We start from the raw sequence: 17,276 nt of genomic DNA on the forward strand, positions 1-17,276 counted from the left end.
TTTAAGGTGATCTGTAGGCATATAATTAAATGGATTCACCTAAAAATAAGTTTTGTGCTTCATAATACTGTTTTTATAACGAATTTGTTTTAAAGATTTACAAGGCAGTTAAATGGAATCACTGGAAACCACCACCATCACTTTTTTAAACACTCAAGGTGCTGATGTAATCCCGAATGGCAGAACAACAAAATTGGGAGTGGCTGGAGCCCACAAAAAAACACATACACTTCCTGTGAGACTGTAGGAGTGGTATGTCAAAATACATTTCCTGCAAGTTTAAGGACAGCATCCAGTCAGCAGTGGCGGACCTTGGGTCTTATGGGCCCTAATGTAACCAAGCAAATTGGGGCCCCAAGTTGGCACTAAAATACTTAAATAAATGTGCAGAGGGTTCATTACACCTTTGGACACTGGTGTTACTGCACCTGCTGCACTAATGATAGATACAACCCAGCTTACAGGTCTTGGGGCGAGATGTACGAACCTTACAAATTGCGAGTGTCAAATTGCGTCATTTTGCAACTCGCAAATTGTAGTTTACAACAGTGCCTCGGACACTGTTTACGATTCCAAATGAGGTCGCAAATGGCATGTCTCATTATTATTCATGAGGCAGGGGCAATTTGCAACCCCATTGAGAATGGCTAGCACTCCCAGGGATGGTGGCCTGCTGGGGTCAGCATGTCTGCGACTGCTTTTTCAATAAAGCAGTTTAAAAAAAAAAAAAGAATATGCAACCCTTTTTTCTTAAAGGAAAACAGGATGCATTTAAAACATTTTTTTACAAAAATGAAACGTTTGTTTCATTTTTTAAGAGTAGGCAGTGTTCCATGGGACCACTGCCTGCTCTTAGAAAATATTTTCGTATCCATTCACAAAGTGGAAGGGGTCCCCTTGGGACCCCTTTGCCCATTTACAAGTGGCTTAACACCTACTTGAAGTAGGTGGTAAACTGCAAGTGTTTTGCGAACCGTACATTAAAGTGCGAGTCGCTATTAGGAAGGGATGCCCTTGGCACACTCCTTCCTAATAGCGAGTCGCAAACTCTATTTTGCGAGTCGGTAATTGTTTACTGAGTCGCAATATAGGATTTGTACATGGGGCAGATCAATTCTGCGGTCGCAAACGGGGCGATTTCCCGTTTGCGACTCCAAAAAAACAGTCGTCCATCTGGCCCGTGATTCCTTATTCTACCCGTCTTTCCTTCTCACCTCCCTATCTCCATCGCTTTCTCATCTTTCATTACTTAAACACTCTCCTCACTATCTGCTTACTGTCTCTCTCTCTCTCTCTCTCTCTCTCTCTCCCTCATCCTCATCTAATTTCTCCCTTCTCTCCTGACATACTTATTTCTGGCCCGTTTCACTTCCTCTTCCCTTACCTATTTTTCTCATTCATTTTTATTACCTTTCTCTTGCTTGTTCATCCCTATTTCCATTCTGTCACTTTTTCCTCTTCTCTTTGTTCCATCTACCTCTCCTTTCCTTTCATTTTCTTCTCTCTTCTTCATTTCTTCCTTGTTCTTTACTCCCTCTGTACCTCTCTCCCTCCGAAGAGTAAACACAGAGGCAGGCCCCAGCATGGTCTCTGTGTAAAAATATGAACAAGCAACCTCTAAAGTAACTTCAGCTGCCACTGGCTAGATGGGGCTCCTTCACTCTGGTGATACTGTACTGGATGCACCACTGGTGGCTATGCCCCTGCCAGTCACCTAGTCCCAAAGCCAGCAGAACAAGTGCTAGAGACACCATTTTTCAACTTATTCCAGGTTAGCAAAGAGTTCAGAATTCAGAGGTTCAGAATGGGAAGCCACTATCTTTCATGGGGACAATACAATATCAAAAGTAGCATCCTTGCCACTTAAATGTTGCCAGCCAGCGCCAGCTCGATCCACCTTGCTCCACAACACTAAGACTTCCTCCAATCAAGAAGTGAGCATGACCATTGGAGATGAGTGGGGGAACTGGACGGACAGATGAGAAGGGGGAGGATGAAGGTGAGTCCTGCAAGTTTCAACCGTACGTACTAATGGAGTTTCCATACTTAGCATGATAGGATGCCTTTCCACCCACAGGCTGCTCTCTCAAGGGTGAGTTATTATAGCTTAGCTGGGGGTGCAGGAGACGAGGAGGATGAAGATTGCTATTACTGTGCTCTACAACCACCACACATTTTAGTTTGCTGAAAGAACTCACTGTGGTGTTACTGCATAGGCTGACAGGAATAGTGCCTTTCAAACACCATGACTCAGGAGCAACCTCTGAATTTGCAGTAGTGCTGATGAAAGTGGTATGCTGGGGAAGCTAAAGATCAGGCCATAATCAGGCTTATACCACTGCAGATCCAAGTTAGCCTTGTCACCAAAAGGCAATGCCATCCAAAGACATGTCCATCATACTGGCCTGGACATCACCTGAAAAGCCAGTAGAACATATCCAGGCACAGTGACGGATACAATGGAGGAGCCCCAAACTGAGCCATCAAGTAAAGAACATAGTGGAGAATTTCTTTTGTCACATAGATTTGTATACAGCCTCTTCAAAATGATCACAGAGGTGGTCGAGAAGGTTTAAGATGACCAGCTGTACCATCTGCCACAAGGAATGAGAGCAATGGACCAGAAGGCAAGTCACATTAGTAAATCACAAGGCAGGGCTTCCTGGAAAAACGTCCTACCCACTGCCTCAAATATCCCATCTGGGGGAGTGGAGGGGAACGAATCAGAATTTTGTTTGTTAGGAAAAGAGGCTTGGAACATCAGACTCTGCGGAGTGGGTTGAATGGTTGAAACATTTGGATCTCCAGGAGTAGGTCAATGGTGGTGTGCAAACTGATGATTCACAGCAGGCATAAAAGCCAGCTTCTCCCAAGCAACCAAATTAAGGTTCCAGTAAGGCATCAATGAAAGGGTGCAGAGGTTCAGTTTCAGATAAGGCTAGCAGGACAATCCCAGAGATTAAATTAGCCTTGTTCTCCTCTACAGACAAAAGGCAATTCAAGAACTTCAGCAGTTTTGCACAGGACATACATAACTGAAACAATTTCCTCCTTCAGATGTTCCACAGGACAGGCAAACCCGCCACTGGAGAGGTGCCTAGGACACTAGAAGGTTTGAGGGTCAGCTACTCAACTGTGACAGTGTTCAGAGGAGGAAGGAAATGGCCCACCTCACTAGTCTTTGTCAACCTGATAGACAATAGCGGGTATCTGAATACGATCAAAGTCAGAACAAGAACTTCACTAGATTTGCCACAGGCCTCGTCTTAAGGTAGAGGCCTTTAAGACACTTCTTCCATCAATCGCTGCAACTTGCTTCTGGAGTGGATTACAATGTCCTTTGTCTGTAGAAAAGTCGCCATATGCTGTAACAGACCCAAAGCCGATGCAAGTGCTGCAGAGCATGCAAAACCTTGTCTCAGAAAGTTGTACAGCAGGTTACGAAATTGAGCTGGGGGAACACCATGTGGACTTAAAAATCGATAGAGTTATGGTTGGTGAAAGTATGAACTGATGACCATGTGACTGCCTGTTACATCCAAAACAGGAAATCTCAAGCCAAGGCTGTCTCTTGTTCTGGCAGAAAGAGCCCTCTGGCAATCAGCAGGATCCTTCTTGGCCAAGGATTAGAACAGTTTGATGCAAGGGAGAATGTAGTGCACTAAGGGCCCTTTCTGAACCACCTTTTCTTCCATCGCATCAGGGAATCCAATTAGGACCTGATCATCCATCGGTACTTCTTATTCTTATCTGTGTAGAAATTAAGGGTCCACTGAGGATTCAACTATTGTAGGCTCTCCTCCTCCACACAGGAGGAAAGCATAAAGCAGGAAGCATGATGGACTGCTCCAGTTGGAAGAATTACTCCCCTATTAGAAGAAAGGAAGTGCAAACCCCAAGCACTAGCTTGTCAAGGAAGAAGGTAGTGTAAGGAAGCTGGACTGGCAATTCTTCCAGCTCACTGATGTAACATGCAGAAGTGTTTGCAATGGGAAACAGCCTTCAGAGTTACAAGACTCAGAGTAACTATGAAGAGGCTCACAAGGAGAACACATCAGGAATGTTAGAAGTAAATTAAGGTCCCACTGTTCCATAATGAAGTGGGTAGGGTGAAATATGATTGAATAAGTCTTTAAAATCTGATCACAGTGGGTGACTTGACCAATGAAGAAAGGGCCGATACATAACCTTTAACAGTGAGCACAGCAAAGCCTTGTAAGGCCGAAGATAATGAAAACAAAAAAGTCATTGAATATGACAGCCTACAAAGACTCCACCTTCTTCTCTCATAAGGAAGTGAAATTAGACCAACAGCCTTAGTATATGGAGTTTGTGGATAGGCAGGGAGCAGCAAAAACTGCATCCACTGCCTCTGACAGCAGGTCAGTACCTCTCAGGAGGTTAAGTTCATTCACCACACACAGAGGTGGACGTTTGGATATAGTACTCAATCCTGCTACTGGGACATCACTGTCTCCTACAGAAGCTGCACAGGAGGGTAACTGCTGTGGGTCAGAAATTCGGAGTACCAGATCATCTTGCCCCAAACAGCTACAGTTGGTCTAGTCTTCTTTTATTCAGGAGCTGCAGGACAAGTAGCACTGGTGGAAATGGTACTTGTGGCCAGAATTCCACCCAAGGCAGAAAGATCAGATCTCCAACAGACCCACGAAGAGGAAACTCTAGAGTGCAGAAGGGCAGTGAATGTTTTTGGAGTTAGCAAGTAGATCTACTGAGGGTATGCACAACTGGGTAAAAATACACACTTATGGGTGTCGATGCTACTCATGATAGGCAAGATGGCATCTGCTGAGTCTGTCTGCTCTGACGCTAAGGGAAAGCGCTCGGTGACTGACGGTCAAAAATGCCAACTGTTACAGCTTAGGAGCCTCCAGTTAGAGGCTATGGGAACCCACTCCAACCTGTCTGTTGGATTAGCACATGGCATGCATTCTGTCTGTAAACACACGGATCATCTTGCCCCTGATGCAAACTGACCTGTTTATTTTAAATAACCTAGAAACCTGTATGAGATAGCTTCAATATTTTCTGAGCAATCTTTAGACTATTTCATGTAAAATTGTACTGTAGCATTTGTTGATATAGAAGTGCTCTCATTCTGTAGTGCTTGCATATCTGTGTTTATACCCTGGTATATAGATATACTAACAAGTCTGGCTTCTTTGTTTTTAAAGTTGTTCCTGTTTCTGACAAAGTTTCGGGCCTTTATGGTAGTTATATCTAAATCACACCCCCTGCTCAAGTTGAAGGTCTTCTCCATCATCTACTTGACCTCTATGATGTACCTGGTCTCTATGCTTTTGTCCCCCTTCTACCTCACTGCACTTGAGAGGGATCTCAACATTTTTCGATCATTTTTTGTTTTTCGTTTAGCTCCACCAGTAGCAGATAAATGCATCCCACCTATGTTCCTTAATTTGTTTAGGTCCATTTTTTTATTCATTCAATACTGTGTTTATAAAAACGAATTCTTATTGTATTTCAGTTGTTTTTATTACTTCAGTGAGTATGTCCTTTACCAAGGTAATCTCTTCTGTAATTATCCACACATTTTTAGACAATTTTTCTACTGTCATTAAGAAGTATATTTAATGACTATAAGATACTGATAAGCCAGTAATTATTTGCTTTGTTTGCAGTCTGTTGATTTAATTGCCATTCTAATTCCTCCAAGCATCCAATAAGTATTGGAATAATGCAAAAGGTTGGAGACATGCACCTTCTTTCCATTTTCCTTGGTTAAGAGATAAGTAATCTTCTGTACTGTTTAGTCATTAGTGATGCAGTAATCTTTGTGGCTTCAAACAAAGCAACTTTAATATTCTGATGCTTCTTCATGTGTGAGTGTAAACAATTCTACCCCTTTACCAGCTACGCTTTCTATGTCAATGAATGAAGTTTCTTGTAAATTGGTGCGCATTGGGATAAACTGTGACCAAATTTAAGTTGATCAAATGAAATGTGTATTCATGCGGCCCTAACTTTAAATAATGTCGAAATCTGTTCTTTATTTTTGATAGAATAGTACCTGTTGGTCAAACAGACTCAGATATCTATGGTCATAGTAGGTTAGAGCCTACTCTGACACAGGTAGATGAAGTCCTTGTTGCAAAAAATATTGACTAACGAAGTGGTGCGTAGGTCAAAAAGTGCTCACCTAGGGAAGACACCATGAAAAGCTTACCCACCTGCTCCTTGAGGGCCTTGGTAAACATGCAGATACGTTACTCTCATGACTTAGGGTTGTACTTAGGGCCACGCTCCATAAGCAGATGTTTTGGAACTGATGTCAAGGCACTGGGGTGGTGCCCTATACATCAACAATCTTATATCCAGGAAGCCACCTTCTGTGGTGGCGCCACCTACCAACACAAGAGAGCTAATAAAAGTTTCCATATCAAGTCAGGTACCCAGAGGGATTCAAGAGGGGAAAATTTGCAGCTAGAAGTAACCATCAGAAAAGTTAATACTCAAAGAAGGCCACTGTCTGAGCACAAAGTACATGCTGAAGAGTGACTTGTCCACTCTCTAAAAATTCTCCAATGTGAGCTCGTACTGTAGATAAGGTTACCTGGACAAGCCAAATCTGTTTTCTTTGTGGATAAAGAACAACATTTCAGAATGTGTATGGGTTTCAAAATTCCAAAAGTATCTTTCATTGGAAATGTAATAAGTTGTGTTTTACTACACCTGGACAAATCCAAGATATATAGAGAATTTTCATAATATTGGTTCCCCCTCTCACAGGGCTCACCTTGTCATCCTGGGAATCAGGCTGAAGTAGACTGTGTTGTTGAATTGGCATTGGAGGTGGTAGAGGTACAGCATCTGCTCCTTCTTCACCCTCCTCTTCTCCACAGCTCTGCATTCCAGAAGATGATGATTTAGAGAGAGTGCCACTGCTAAGCCCCTCATTTCTGGCCCTCTAAAAAAAAAAAAAAAAAAATACACATGACGACAAAGACACAAGCATGCTTATACCAAATCACACAGTCAATGTCATTCATCCACCAGGAAAACAAAAAAATAACAATAATGGTGGACATTGTGCTGGGGCTGAGGGAAATCAACTTTGTAAAGAGACTTTATATGTTAAAAGACAAATAATGCACTTCAATAGTATCAGGGCAATTAATTTGTGCTAATGATGGTGCCTTCTCAACAAGTAGCTTCGAAAAAAGAGAGGTTTAATTGGTGGGATAACGTTCCACAATAGAATAGGCAAAATAATTTGATGGCCTTCCAGTGCTCTGAAATTAACGGTAACCCCTTCACTGCTAGGCCTTTTTTCCCCTGTCCTAAGCCTTTTTTTGGCTATGTGGGGTAGTTCGCGCTTAGGCCCATGAACAAGGTATCCATGCCAAACTTGCGTCCTTTTCTTCCAACATCATGAGGATTTCAAAGGGGCCCAAGGCGTGTGGATTCCCCTGGAGGGGACGCAGAAATTAGCCAAAATACAGAAAAATGCTGGTTTGGGGGGGAATCAATGGGGGGAAAGTGCTGCCGAAGAAAGTGTCAGTTTGTTACCCCGCAAATGGTATTAATAAACCATTTGTAGTGCTGAAATCACCATCTTCCCAGCTTTGAGGGACAGGCAAACGTTTGTAAGAAAAACATTTTCTACACAGTTTTGGCATTTTACTGGGACATAACCTGTTTTTACTACTTTTTTGCTTTTAACCTCCTTCCAGTCAGTGGTAGAAATGGGTGTGAAACAATATTGGATCCCACAAAGCTATTCATTTCAGAAAAGTAGACAAAATACTGAATTCATCAAGGGGTCATTTGTGTAGATCCTTCAAGGTCTTTCTATTTAAACTAGCAGCTGAAATAAAACTAATATTGAAATTGAGTCGGGAAAAAATACCAGTTTGTGCAAACGTTTTCACCTGTAACTTCTTCTGACTATGGCACATTTATTAAAGCAATATACCGTTAGGTCCGCTGGACCCTTATGGTTGTGGTGATATACAGGACTTGTAGGTTCACCAGGGATCCGAGGTAGCCAGAGCCAATAACTGAGCTGTGCCCTGCAATGGGTTTTCATTGTGTACCGGGTATATAGCAAGTGAAAAATAGGTATCAAGGACATTTAAGTATTTCCGAAATGGGAACAAAATATAGAGTTTAGAAGCCGTAATTATTTGCACATCTCCGAAATTTTGGGTACCCATACTAGCATGTGAATTAGAGGAAATTGTTTTAAGTGACTTTTTTTGTTTTACAGAAGGTCTTACATTTTGAAGGCAGAAATGCACAGAAAGTCAATAGGTAATAACACTTGTTCTACAATTCTGTGTTCCCCTAAGTCTCCCAATAAATATGGTACCTCACTTGTGTGGGTAGGCCTAGTGCCTGCGACAGGAAACGGCCCTAAATGCAACATGGACATATCACATTTTTCTAGTGAAAACAGGTTGTTTTTTTGCAATGTGCCTAGTTGTGGATTTTGGACCCTAGCTCAGCCAACACATGGGAAAACCAAGCAAACCTGTACATTTGTGGAAATTTTACATCCTGGGGAATCCAGGACAGCGTGTCTTGTGTGACTCTCACTAGGTTCTGTTACCCAGATTCCCTTGCAAACCTCAAACTTTGTAAAAAAAAAAAAAACATTTTCCTCACATTTTTGTGATGGAATGTTCTTCCAACCAACATTCCTCAAAGTCTCCTGATAAAAATGGTACCTCACTTGTGTGGGTAGGTCTAAGTGCCCATGACAGGAAATGGCCTAAAACGCAACGCGGCACATCACATTTTTCCAGTGAAAACGGACCTTTTTATCGCATGTGTCTAGCTGTGGATTTTGGACCCTAGCTCAGCCGGCATATGAAACAACCTAGCAAACCTGTACATGTTTTAAAACTAGACATCCAGGGGAATCTAGGTTAAGGTGACTTGTGTGGCTATCACCAGGTTCTGTTACCCAGAATCCCTTGTAAACCTCAAACTTTGTACACAAAAACACATTTTCCTCACATTTCTGTGATGGAAAGTTCTAGAATCTGTGGGGAGCCACAAACTTCAACCCACCCAGCATTCCCCCAAGTCTCCTGATACAAATGATGCCTCACTTGTGTGAGTGGGCCAAGTACCCGGGCAGCTAAGTGCCCAAAACGCAACGTGGGCACATCACATTTCTCCAGTGAAAATTGACCCTTTTTTGCAATGTGTCTATCCGTGGATTTTGGACCCTAGCTCAGTTGGCACCTAGGTAAACCTAGCAAGCCTGTACATTTTTTTAAACTAGACATCCTGGGGAAATACAGGACAGGGTGACTTGTGTGGCTCTCACTAGGTTCTGTCACTCAGAATTTCTTGCAAACCTCAGGCTTTGTAAAAAAAAAAAAAAGGCAAATGCTACTTACCAGTATGCATCTGTTCCTGGCATGTAGAGCTGCAGATCTACACACTGTGCATAGATCGCCATCTGGTGTTGGGCCCGGATGTTTGCAGTTGTTTTTCCTCTTGGAAAGTCTTTAGAAGTCACGAGGTATGTGACTCCCCCTTTGGATCGTATTGCGCATGGGCTTCGGCTCCATCCTCAGATTGTTTTTCGCCAGCAGGGAAAGATGGAGCGTAGTAATAACAGTGAAGATGCCTATGTGTGTTGTATCTAAATAAGATAGACTGGAACAGATAAAGGTAGCCGGGGATGCGGGTGGGCGTGTATAGATCTGCAGCTCTACATGCCAAGAACAGATGCATACTGGTAAGTAGCATTTGCCGTTCGAGGCATATGAGCTGCAGATCACACACTGTGCATAGATTATATAGCAGTACCCATCCTTAGCGGCGACCACCCGTATCTGTTGGCAGTGGTTTGAAATAATGTTTTGAGTGCAGCCTGGCCCACACTAGCCTGTTGCTTAGTTTGCACATCTACACAATAGTGTTTAGTGAAAGTGTGCGGTGTTGTTTATGTAGCTGCTCTGCAGATATCATCTAATGGGATGTACCCTAGAAAAGCCATTGAAGCCCCTATTTTACGTGTAGAGTGGGCTTTAGGGAGAATGGATAGCGTTCGTTTTGCTTTGCGGTAGTAAATCTGAATGCATTTGACAATCCACCTAGCTATCCCTGACTTGGAGATGGGGTTGCCTTTGTGTGGTGGTGAGAAAGAGACAAACAGTTGTTTGGTCTTACGAAAAGGTTGTGTTCTCTCGATGTAGTAGAGTAAGGTTTGTTTGACATCTAATGTGTGAAGAGCTCTTTCTGCAACGGACTGTGGTTGCGAGAAGAATACTGGTAGTTCTACAGATTGGTTTAGGTGAAAAGGAGAAATGACTTTAGGGAGGAATTTTGGGTTAGTACGGAGAACAACCTTGTTATGGTGCATTTGGAGAAAAGGTTCTTGAATGGTAAGTGCTTGTATCTTCTGAGGGAAGTAATGGCTACAAGAAAGGAGGTTTTCCATGTTAGGAATTGAAGTTCACATTTGTGTAGAGGTTCAAAGGGAGGTCCCATTAGTCTGGTGAGAACTATATTTAAGTTCCACACAGGTGAGGGTGGCACTCTGGGGGGAATTATTCTTTTTAGGCCGTCCATGAAGGCTTTAATGGCAGGTACTCTAAAAAGTGATAGATGTTGCCTGTTTTGTAGATAAGCTGCTATGGCTGCAAGGTGCAGTCTAATGGATGTATAGGTTAGATTGCATCTTTGTAGGTGTAGTAAATAGCCTATGATGTGTGGAATGGACACATCTAGGGGATTGATGGTATTGTTGTGACAATACACAACAAAACGTTTCCACTTGGCTGCGTAGCACGCTCTAGTGGTGGGTCGCCTAGCTTCTTTAATGACGTTCATGCAGTCAGGGGGAAGATTTAGATAACCGAATTCTAGGATTTCAGGAGCCAGATCGCAAGGTTGAGCTGAGCTGAGTCCAGGTGCCTGATCTCTCCATGGTTCTGGGTTAAGAGGTGTGAAGAGAGGTGTAACTTTTGGTGTGGTAGATAGTTCCAGCAGTGTGGTGTACCACGGTTGCCTGGCCCAAGTTGGAGCTACTAGGATTAGCGTGAGGTAGTGTTGTTGTAGTTTGCGCACCACTAATGGAATGAGTGGGAGAGGGGGAAAAGCGTATGCAAATCTGCCTGACCATCCATATTGCATTGCCTTTGGACAATGGGTGTGGATATCTGGCGGCGAAGCTTGGGCTTCGTGGGTGGCGAAGAGGTCGATCTGTGGATGCCCCCACATTTGAAAGTATGGGTGAAGAACTTGCGGGTGGAGTTCCCACTCGTGGAGTTGTTGTGTTTGTCTGCTGAGCAGATCTGCCATAGTGTTTTGGACTCCTGGGACATGCTGGGCTAGGAGAAAGATTTTCTGGGGGATGGCCCATCTCCATATGCTCTGTGCTAGCTGAGAGAGCTGTGGAGAGTGCGTGCCGCCTTGTTTTTGTATATAGTACATGGATGTCATGTTGTCTGTGCGGACTAGGACTGCTTTGCCTGAAATCTGTGTTTGAAAAGATTTTAGGGCTATAAATATGGCTAGTAACTCCAGATGGTTGATGTGGAGTAACTTTTGGTGAGGTGTCCATCTGCCCTGCATGGTGTGATGTAATAGGTGAGCTCCCCAGCCGGAGAGCGATGCTCCCATTCGTTGTCAGTACTACCTGAGGAACCGGGTCCAGGAACGGTCGCCCTTTGGAAAGGTTTTTGGTGGTCCACCACTGCAGAGAGCGATGGGTACGACCGTCTACCAACACCAGATCTGTTAATTGACCCTGGGCCTGGCTCCATTGGCGTGCTAGGCACTCTTGGAGAGGACGCATCTGGAGTCTTGCATGGGGTACTATGAATATGCAAGAGGCCATCATTCCTATTAGTTGCATGAACACTCGAGCTGGAAGAGAGTGTTGTGGCTGAAATTTTGCGCAAAGTGGTTTAATGCTTGCTATCCTGGCAGGACTGGGGTAGGCTAGCGCTCGAGGTGTCTATAGTGGCACCCAGATATTGTTTTACGTGGGACAGTTGGAGATGGGACTTTGCGTGGTTTACCGTGAAGCCCAGTTGGTGAAGTAGTTGGATAGTGGCATGTGTGTGTTGTACACACTGGTTGTATGAACTGGCTTTTATTAGCCAGTCGTCTCGGTATGGGAAGACATGGATGTGTTGTCTCCGCAGGTGTGCTGCCACTACTGCTAGGCAATTGGTGAATACTCCTGGTGCGTGGTGACTCCAAATGGGAGTACTTTGAATTGGTAGTGGAATCTGAGGAACTTCCTGTGAGCGTTGTGAACAGGAATGTGGAAATAGGCGTGTTTGAGGTCTAAAGTGGTCAGGAAATCGTTGTGGGAGAGCAGTGGAAGTACCTGCTGAAGTGTTACCATGTGAAAATGGTCTGAGTGTATGTATTGGTTTAGGGGCCTGAGGTCTAGGATGGGTCGCAGAGTGTCGTCCCTTTTTGGTATGAGAAAATATAGGGAGTAGACCCCCATATTTTGTTGTTGGTAGGAACCCTTTCTATCGCCCCCTTTTGTAGGAGGGAGATTACCTCCTGCTTTAGTAGTGTTAAGATGTTCCTGTGACATTGGGCGTTGTCGGGGTGGAATGTTTGGGGGGTAGATATTAGTTCTAGGCAGTAGCCTGACCGAATTATTTGTGTTACCCATTTGTCTGAGGTGATGGTAGTCCAGACAGGAAGGAAATTGTGGAGTCTGCCCCCGACCGGAGTAGGATGGTCTAGGGGGAGTGGAGGGGAGTCATTGAGTAGGTGCGGAGGCAGAGCGAACGGTGTTTGTTTTGCCTCTGCCTTTATTATTGTTGCCTCTGTAGCCGCCTCTTTGGTAACCCCTTGTAAAGGTGGATTGGGTAGGGGCCTTATATGAAGTGGAAGCAGTGTCAGAGGAGTAGCCTCTGGATGTGCTCCAAAAGGAAGAGCGGCGAAAGGAGCGCCTGGGAGGGTGTGATTGTAAGGCTCCCATAGACTTCGCCGTATTGGTGTCTTTTTTCATTTTTTCTAGGGCCTCATCCACTTTTGGGCCGAAGAGATGTTCCTGGTCAAAGGGGTGGTTAAGGATGGAAGCTTGCACTTCTGGTTTAAAACCTGAGATCCTTAGCCAGGCATGTCGACGGAGGAGGGTGCTGGTATTAATGGCTCTGGAGGCAGTGTCAGCTGCATCTAGGGCACAGCGGATGGAGGTATTGGTAATGGTTTTGCCCTCCTGAATTAACTCATTTGCCCTATTTTTATATTTGTCGGGAAGGTGTTGCATTATGGCTTCTAGTTTGTCATAATGGGCCCTGTCGTATCTTGCCAGTAGCGCTTGTGTATTAGCGATGTGCCATATGTTGGCAGCTTGGGATGCAGTGCGCTTGCCCGATGTGTCCAAGAGTTTTGACTCTTTGTCAGGTGGTGGTGCTTCGCCTGACGCTTGGGAGTTTGCCCTCTTTCGTGCTGTAGACACTACTAGGGAATCTAGTGGTGCTGCCCTCTGATGTAGGCGGGATCTGTAGGGGCGGCTTTATATTTTTTGTCTATGCGCGGGTTAATGACCCTGGCTCTGACTGGCTCTTTAAAGACCTCCGGCGCGTGTTTGATAACCCCTTTGAGCATGGGCAGTATGGAGGTGGCCCTATGCGTGGTGTCAAAAGTATCGAGAAGGAAGTCCGCCTCCATGGGGTCGGTATGGAGATCCACCCCGTGATAGTGTGCAGTCCTTTGGAGTAAGTGGTTGAACCCTAATGAGTCTTCTGGTGGGGATGGTCTCGAAGGGTAGAGATCATCTTGCGGGACGTTAGGAATGTCAGAGATGTTATAGTCGTCCCATGGGTCTGGGGAGCCTGTGGGAGTGGGGTCCCCTGTAGGTAAGTCATGGGGTACGTCCCCTATGTCATCATAGACATCATCATTATCATCATCCGGAGAGGGTGTGGGGGAATGATGAGGTGGGGGGGAGTAGGAGAAGGTGGAGGAGGGGAAGGTGGAGGGGGTGGAGGAGGTGGTGAAGGCATTCTGAAAAGGGAGGTAGCAGAATCCTTCCTCTTAGGAGGTGGAGCTGGGGCAGGCTTTTCCAGCTGCCTCTTTCTGATGCTGACCATCAAATGTTCGGTTTTGGGGTCCTTGATCAATGTCTTTTGCAATGGATCAGGTGCAAAAAGTTCTTCCGAGGGTGGATTGCCCGTCGGCGTCGTCGGTTTGCTTGTTTTAGAGTCTGCGCTAGTCCGTTGTTTGGAACTGTGCGGCCGGGAAAGGGCTGTCTGTTTACTCGGTGCCGAGAGGGTTTTCGGCTTCGAGATATCGGTGTCGGTGGCCTTGTGTTTTTGCTCGGTTCCGGGGATGGTGTCGGTACCCAGGAGCTGGAGCTGGTTTTCGGCGCCGAGTGTTTTGGTATGGAGCTCGGTGCCGAGGAGGTGTGGTACTTTAAATTTTGGGACCACGTAGGAGGCATGGCCCTACCCTGCCTATTTCGGTATCAGCGAACCGCGAATGGCCAATGCGGTATGTACAAGTGTTTTGCATAACGTTTCATCGATAAATTCACTTTGTATACGATATTACACATTGACTTCGTGGGTTCCATTTTAGAGCGGTAGCCATATTATGGTTGCCCTCACATAGGCTGCACATTAAGGACATGCACAGGCCTTCAGAACACATGTACCTTCTATTGACTTCTCTGTGACCTGTGCGAACTGGCTCCACTGCCCGAGGTCAGTCCGGTCTCACGAGCTCCCCTTCCTACGGCCACCTGTGATTAGCATCAGGGTTTGACACACCATAAAGCCTTTCATCCCACACAAGCCCCGACTAATCTCTTTCACACCTGACTCTGCTTCCTGCTTTATCGCCTGTTTTACGAGGAGGAGGTGCCCGTGTTTATTGGGGTCTGCTGATATCTGATGAGGGAGCTGAGCCTCGCTGGGTAAATAATTGTGGGCTGGCTGAACTGAAATGTGGGATGGTCATCATGACTCTGCCTTTTCGTTTGTAATGAATACATATGAATGACCATATCGTAAAACGAGGAATGTGTGCCTGAAGCATGATATTTTGTATATAAGGAGAAGACTGGTTTTGTATTTTTTGAGCAGTCTCCTGAGAACATACCCGTGTGTACTTCTAGGATTGCTGTTACTGGCTGCAGTCAATAATAAAACGATCTTTGACGCCACCACAAGACTCTGTGTTTCTGTGGTCCAAGACAGGAAGAACTCGAAGTCATAGGGTGCTACCCCTGGCACCGCTGGGGACCTAAAATAACCCAGTACTTCAGTTGGCGCCCAACTCGGGGCGATTTCAGCGGTACTGGTCCAAGCCAGAGGTTCGTGAGGAGCTTCGTGTGGAAATTCTGGAGGAAGGCCGCCACTTCATCGACCCCTGCATGTCGACGTGGTCCGAAAGTCTTTGCTGCGAGGTTCCCCGCTTGCTGACGGCTACGAAGGACTGCTGCCCTGACTATCGCCCTGTTTTGGACCCTTGATAATTTGGTAGAGCGAAACGATTAACCGAGTCTTCTGGTGACGTCATCGATACCTCAGTTAAGTATAAGTGGAGCGTCTCCTAATTCTTAGTTTGGTTCTTAGTTTTGGTATCCCTTCGGGATCGCTTTGATTTGGAGCTTGCAAGCGCCAAAGCCGAAGGACTCGTGTATTCACAAGACTATCGCGTTTTGATAATCCTTTGAAGTTTGAAACTAGACTAGTGAGCAAAGATGCCTGGTTCTAGTATATTTGGAAACTTGTTTTGTTTGGGTTGTAAAAGGGATTCCCAATTAGAGGATTCGTGTCCGGTTCCTCCAATTGGAACTCCAACTTATGAGCTTTATGTAAAACATGGCGTGGGCCCCATTGCATATAATGAAGTATGGATCCGATACACCAGGAAGGACGGTGTTTTAAAATGGCCCCAAAATGGTAGTTTCAATACAGATATCTTAGACAATTTGGAAGTTAAATTATTTAAAAAGAAAGCCCGGCCGGCGATGTTTGATTCTTTCCGCCTATGGCGAAAGGAAGCCAAACAGAAAGAAATTAAATTAGCAAAAAGAAATAAGAGAGAAAAAGGTATGTCGATAACGCAAGCAGCTGTACAATTTAAAGATAATGAGGAGGAACAAATGAATGAGCAGTTACATAGACAGCGTAAACTAGGGATCGATAAATGTTACCCAGTTTTACCGCACCTTCAACAAAATGTGTTAAAAGAAAAGGAGAAAGATCCCCTAATGTCACATTTGCTGAGTTCGCCACCTCCGTATGCGCAGAGTGCTACAGCACCTCCGCAACCCTTGAATGCACAGCCTCCAGTTAATGTGCCGCAAGCTTTCCTGCAGCTGCCAGCTCCTCCTCAACCGGCGCCTGCTCTTGTGGTGCAGCCCCCTCAAGGGCCGCCGACTTTGCTGCCAGCATCCCCTTTGCCTTCTGCGACTTTGCCTGCCCCACCAACTGCCTCCCTTGGCGCTCTTCCCGATACTGTCCTTGCATCTGCATCTACACCTACTGTGCATCCCTCTGTTTTCTCCCCTGTTCTTATGTCAGATTCTCCTTCTGCACGACAATGCATAACTAGTGCGGTTACTAGTTTTGTGTCGCCTCTCCTTGGGTTATCTAGTGTGGCTCACAACGAAAGCAGTTGCGTAGTCAGCTGCCTGGTTCTGAAGAGAGAGAAGTATTAGACCGCATGGCACATAGATGGATTGTTTACCCTTCGAGATATAATGTGGAATCTGTTCTAAGTGTTTTTCATCAATGGGAAGCACCAAAGCAGAGATACGTTTTTGAACAGATGTGTGCTTTCCTTTGTCAGGAATTAGAGGATAATGGCTTAGAAGCAATTCCACAGGAGTTGTGTCGTTTACGGTTTGAATTCGAAAAAGGCACGATTGTGGGTTCTGATGTCGAAAAAGCAGTTGTGTCGTTGTTGTCTTTTAGGATTGAGGATCCTTCCCAGCAACTGTTTGAGCATGACCCCTATGGTAAAAAAGTGCGACAATACCCTATGAGAGAAGTCCCTCCGGTATGGAAAGAAGCCGTTGCGGCTGATCCCAATAACGGTATTCTTGCTGCTCCAGCTCATTTCCAGCGTGTTTGGGTGCATGTCCCTTGGAAACGATCTGAAGTAATAGCGCTTAAACAGACATTGCCTGATCCCCGTAAAAACCCTGCAGGATATTATAAGGAGTTGTCACAGACGGCAGGATCATGTATCATGAATCTAGCTGACATAGATATGTTGTTTGGAAATGTTGTTCCACAGCCTTTGTGGGGATTGATTCGTAATGCAGATCATGCTGCAGAGTTAGGTGACAC

General features: G+C 45.1%; 1 protein-coding gene across 2 annotated transcripts in view; it reads right to left on the reverse strand.

Moving 5' to 3' along the window:
- Nucleotides 1–17,276, reverse strand: part of TRIO (trio Rho guanine nucleotide exchange factor) — a 4,621,980-nt gene that overhangs the window by 1,791,590 nt on the left and 2,813,114 nt on the right. For both annotated transcript variants that reach the window (XM_085606120.1, XM_085606121.1), the window contains exon 36: nucleotides 6,776–6,946. In XM_085606120.1, the coding sequence (XP_085462246.1) occupies nucleotides 6,776–6,946 (171 nt within the window). The remainder of the gene's footprint in view (nucleotides 1–6,775; nucleotides 6,947–17,276) is intronic.

This window comes from Triturus cristatus, chromosome 5_1, assembly GCF_964204655.1.
Source record: "Triturus cristatus chromosome 5_1, aTriCri1.1, whole genome shotgun sequence".
NCBI classification, from domain to species: domain Eukaryota; kingdom Metazoa; phylum Chordata; class Amphibia; order Caudata; family Salamandridae; genus Triturus; species Triturus cristatus.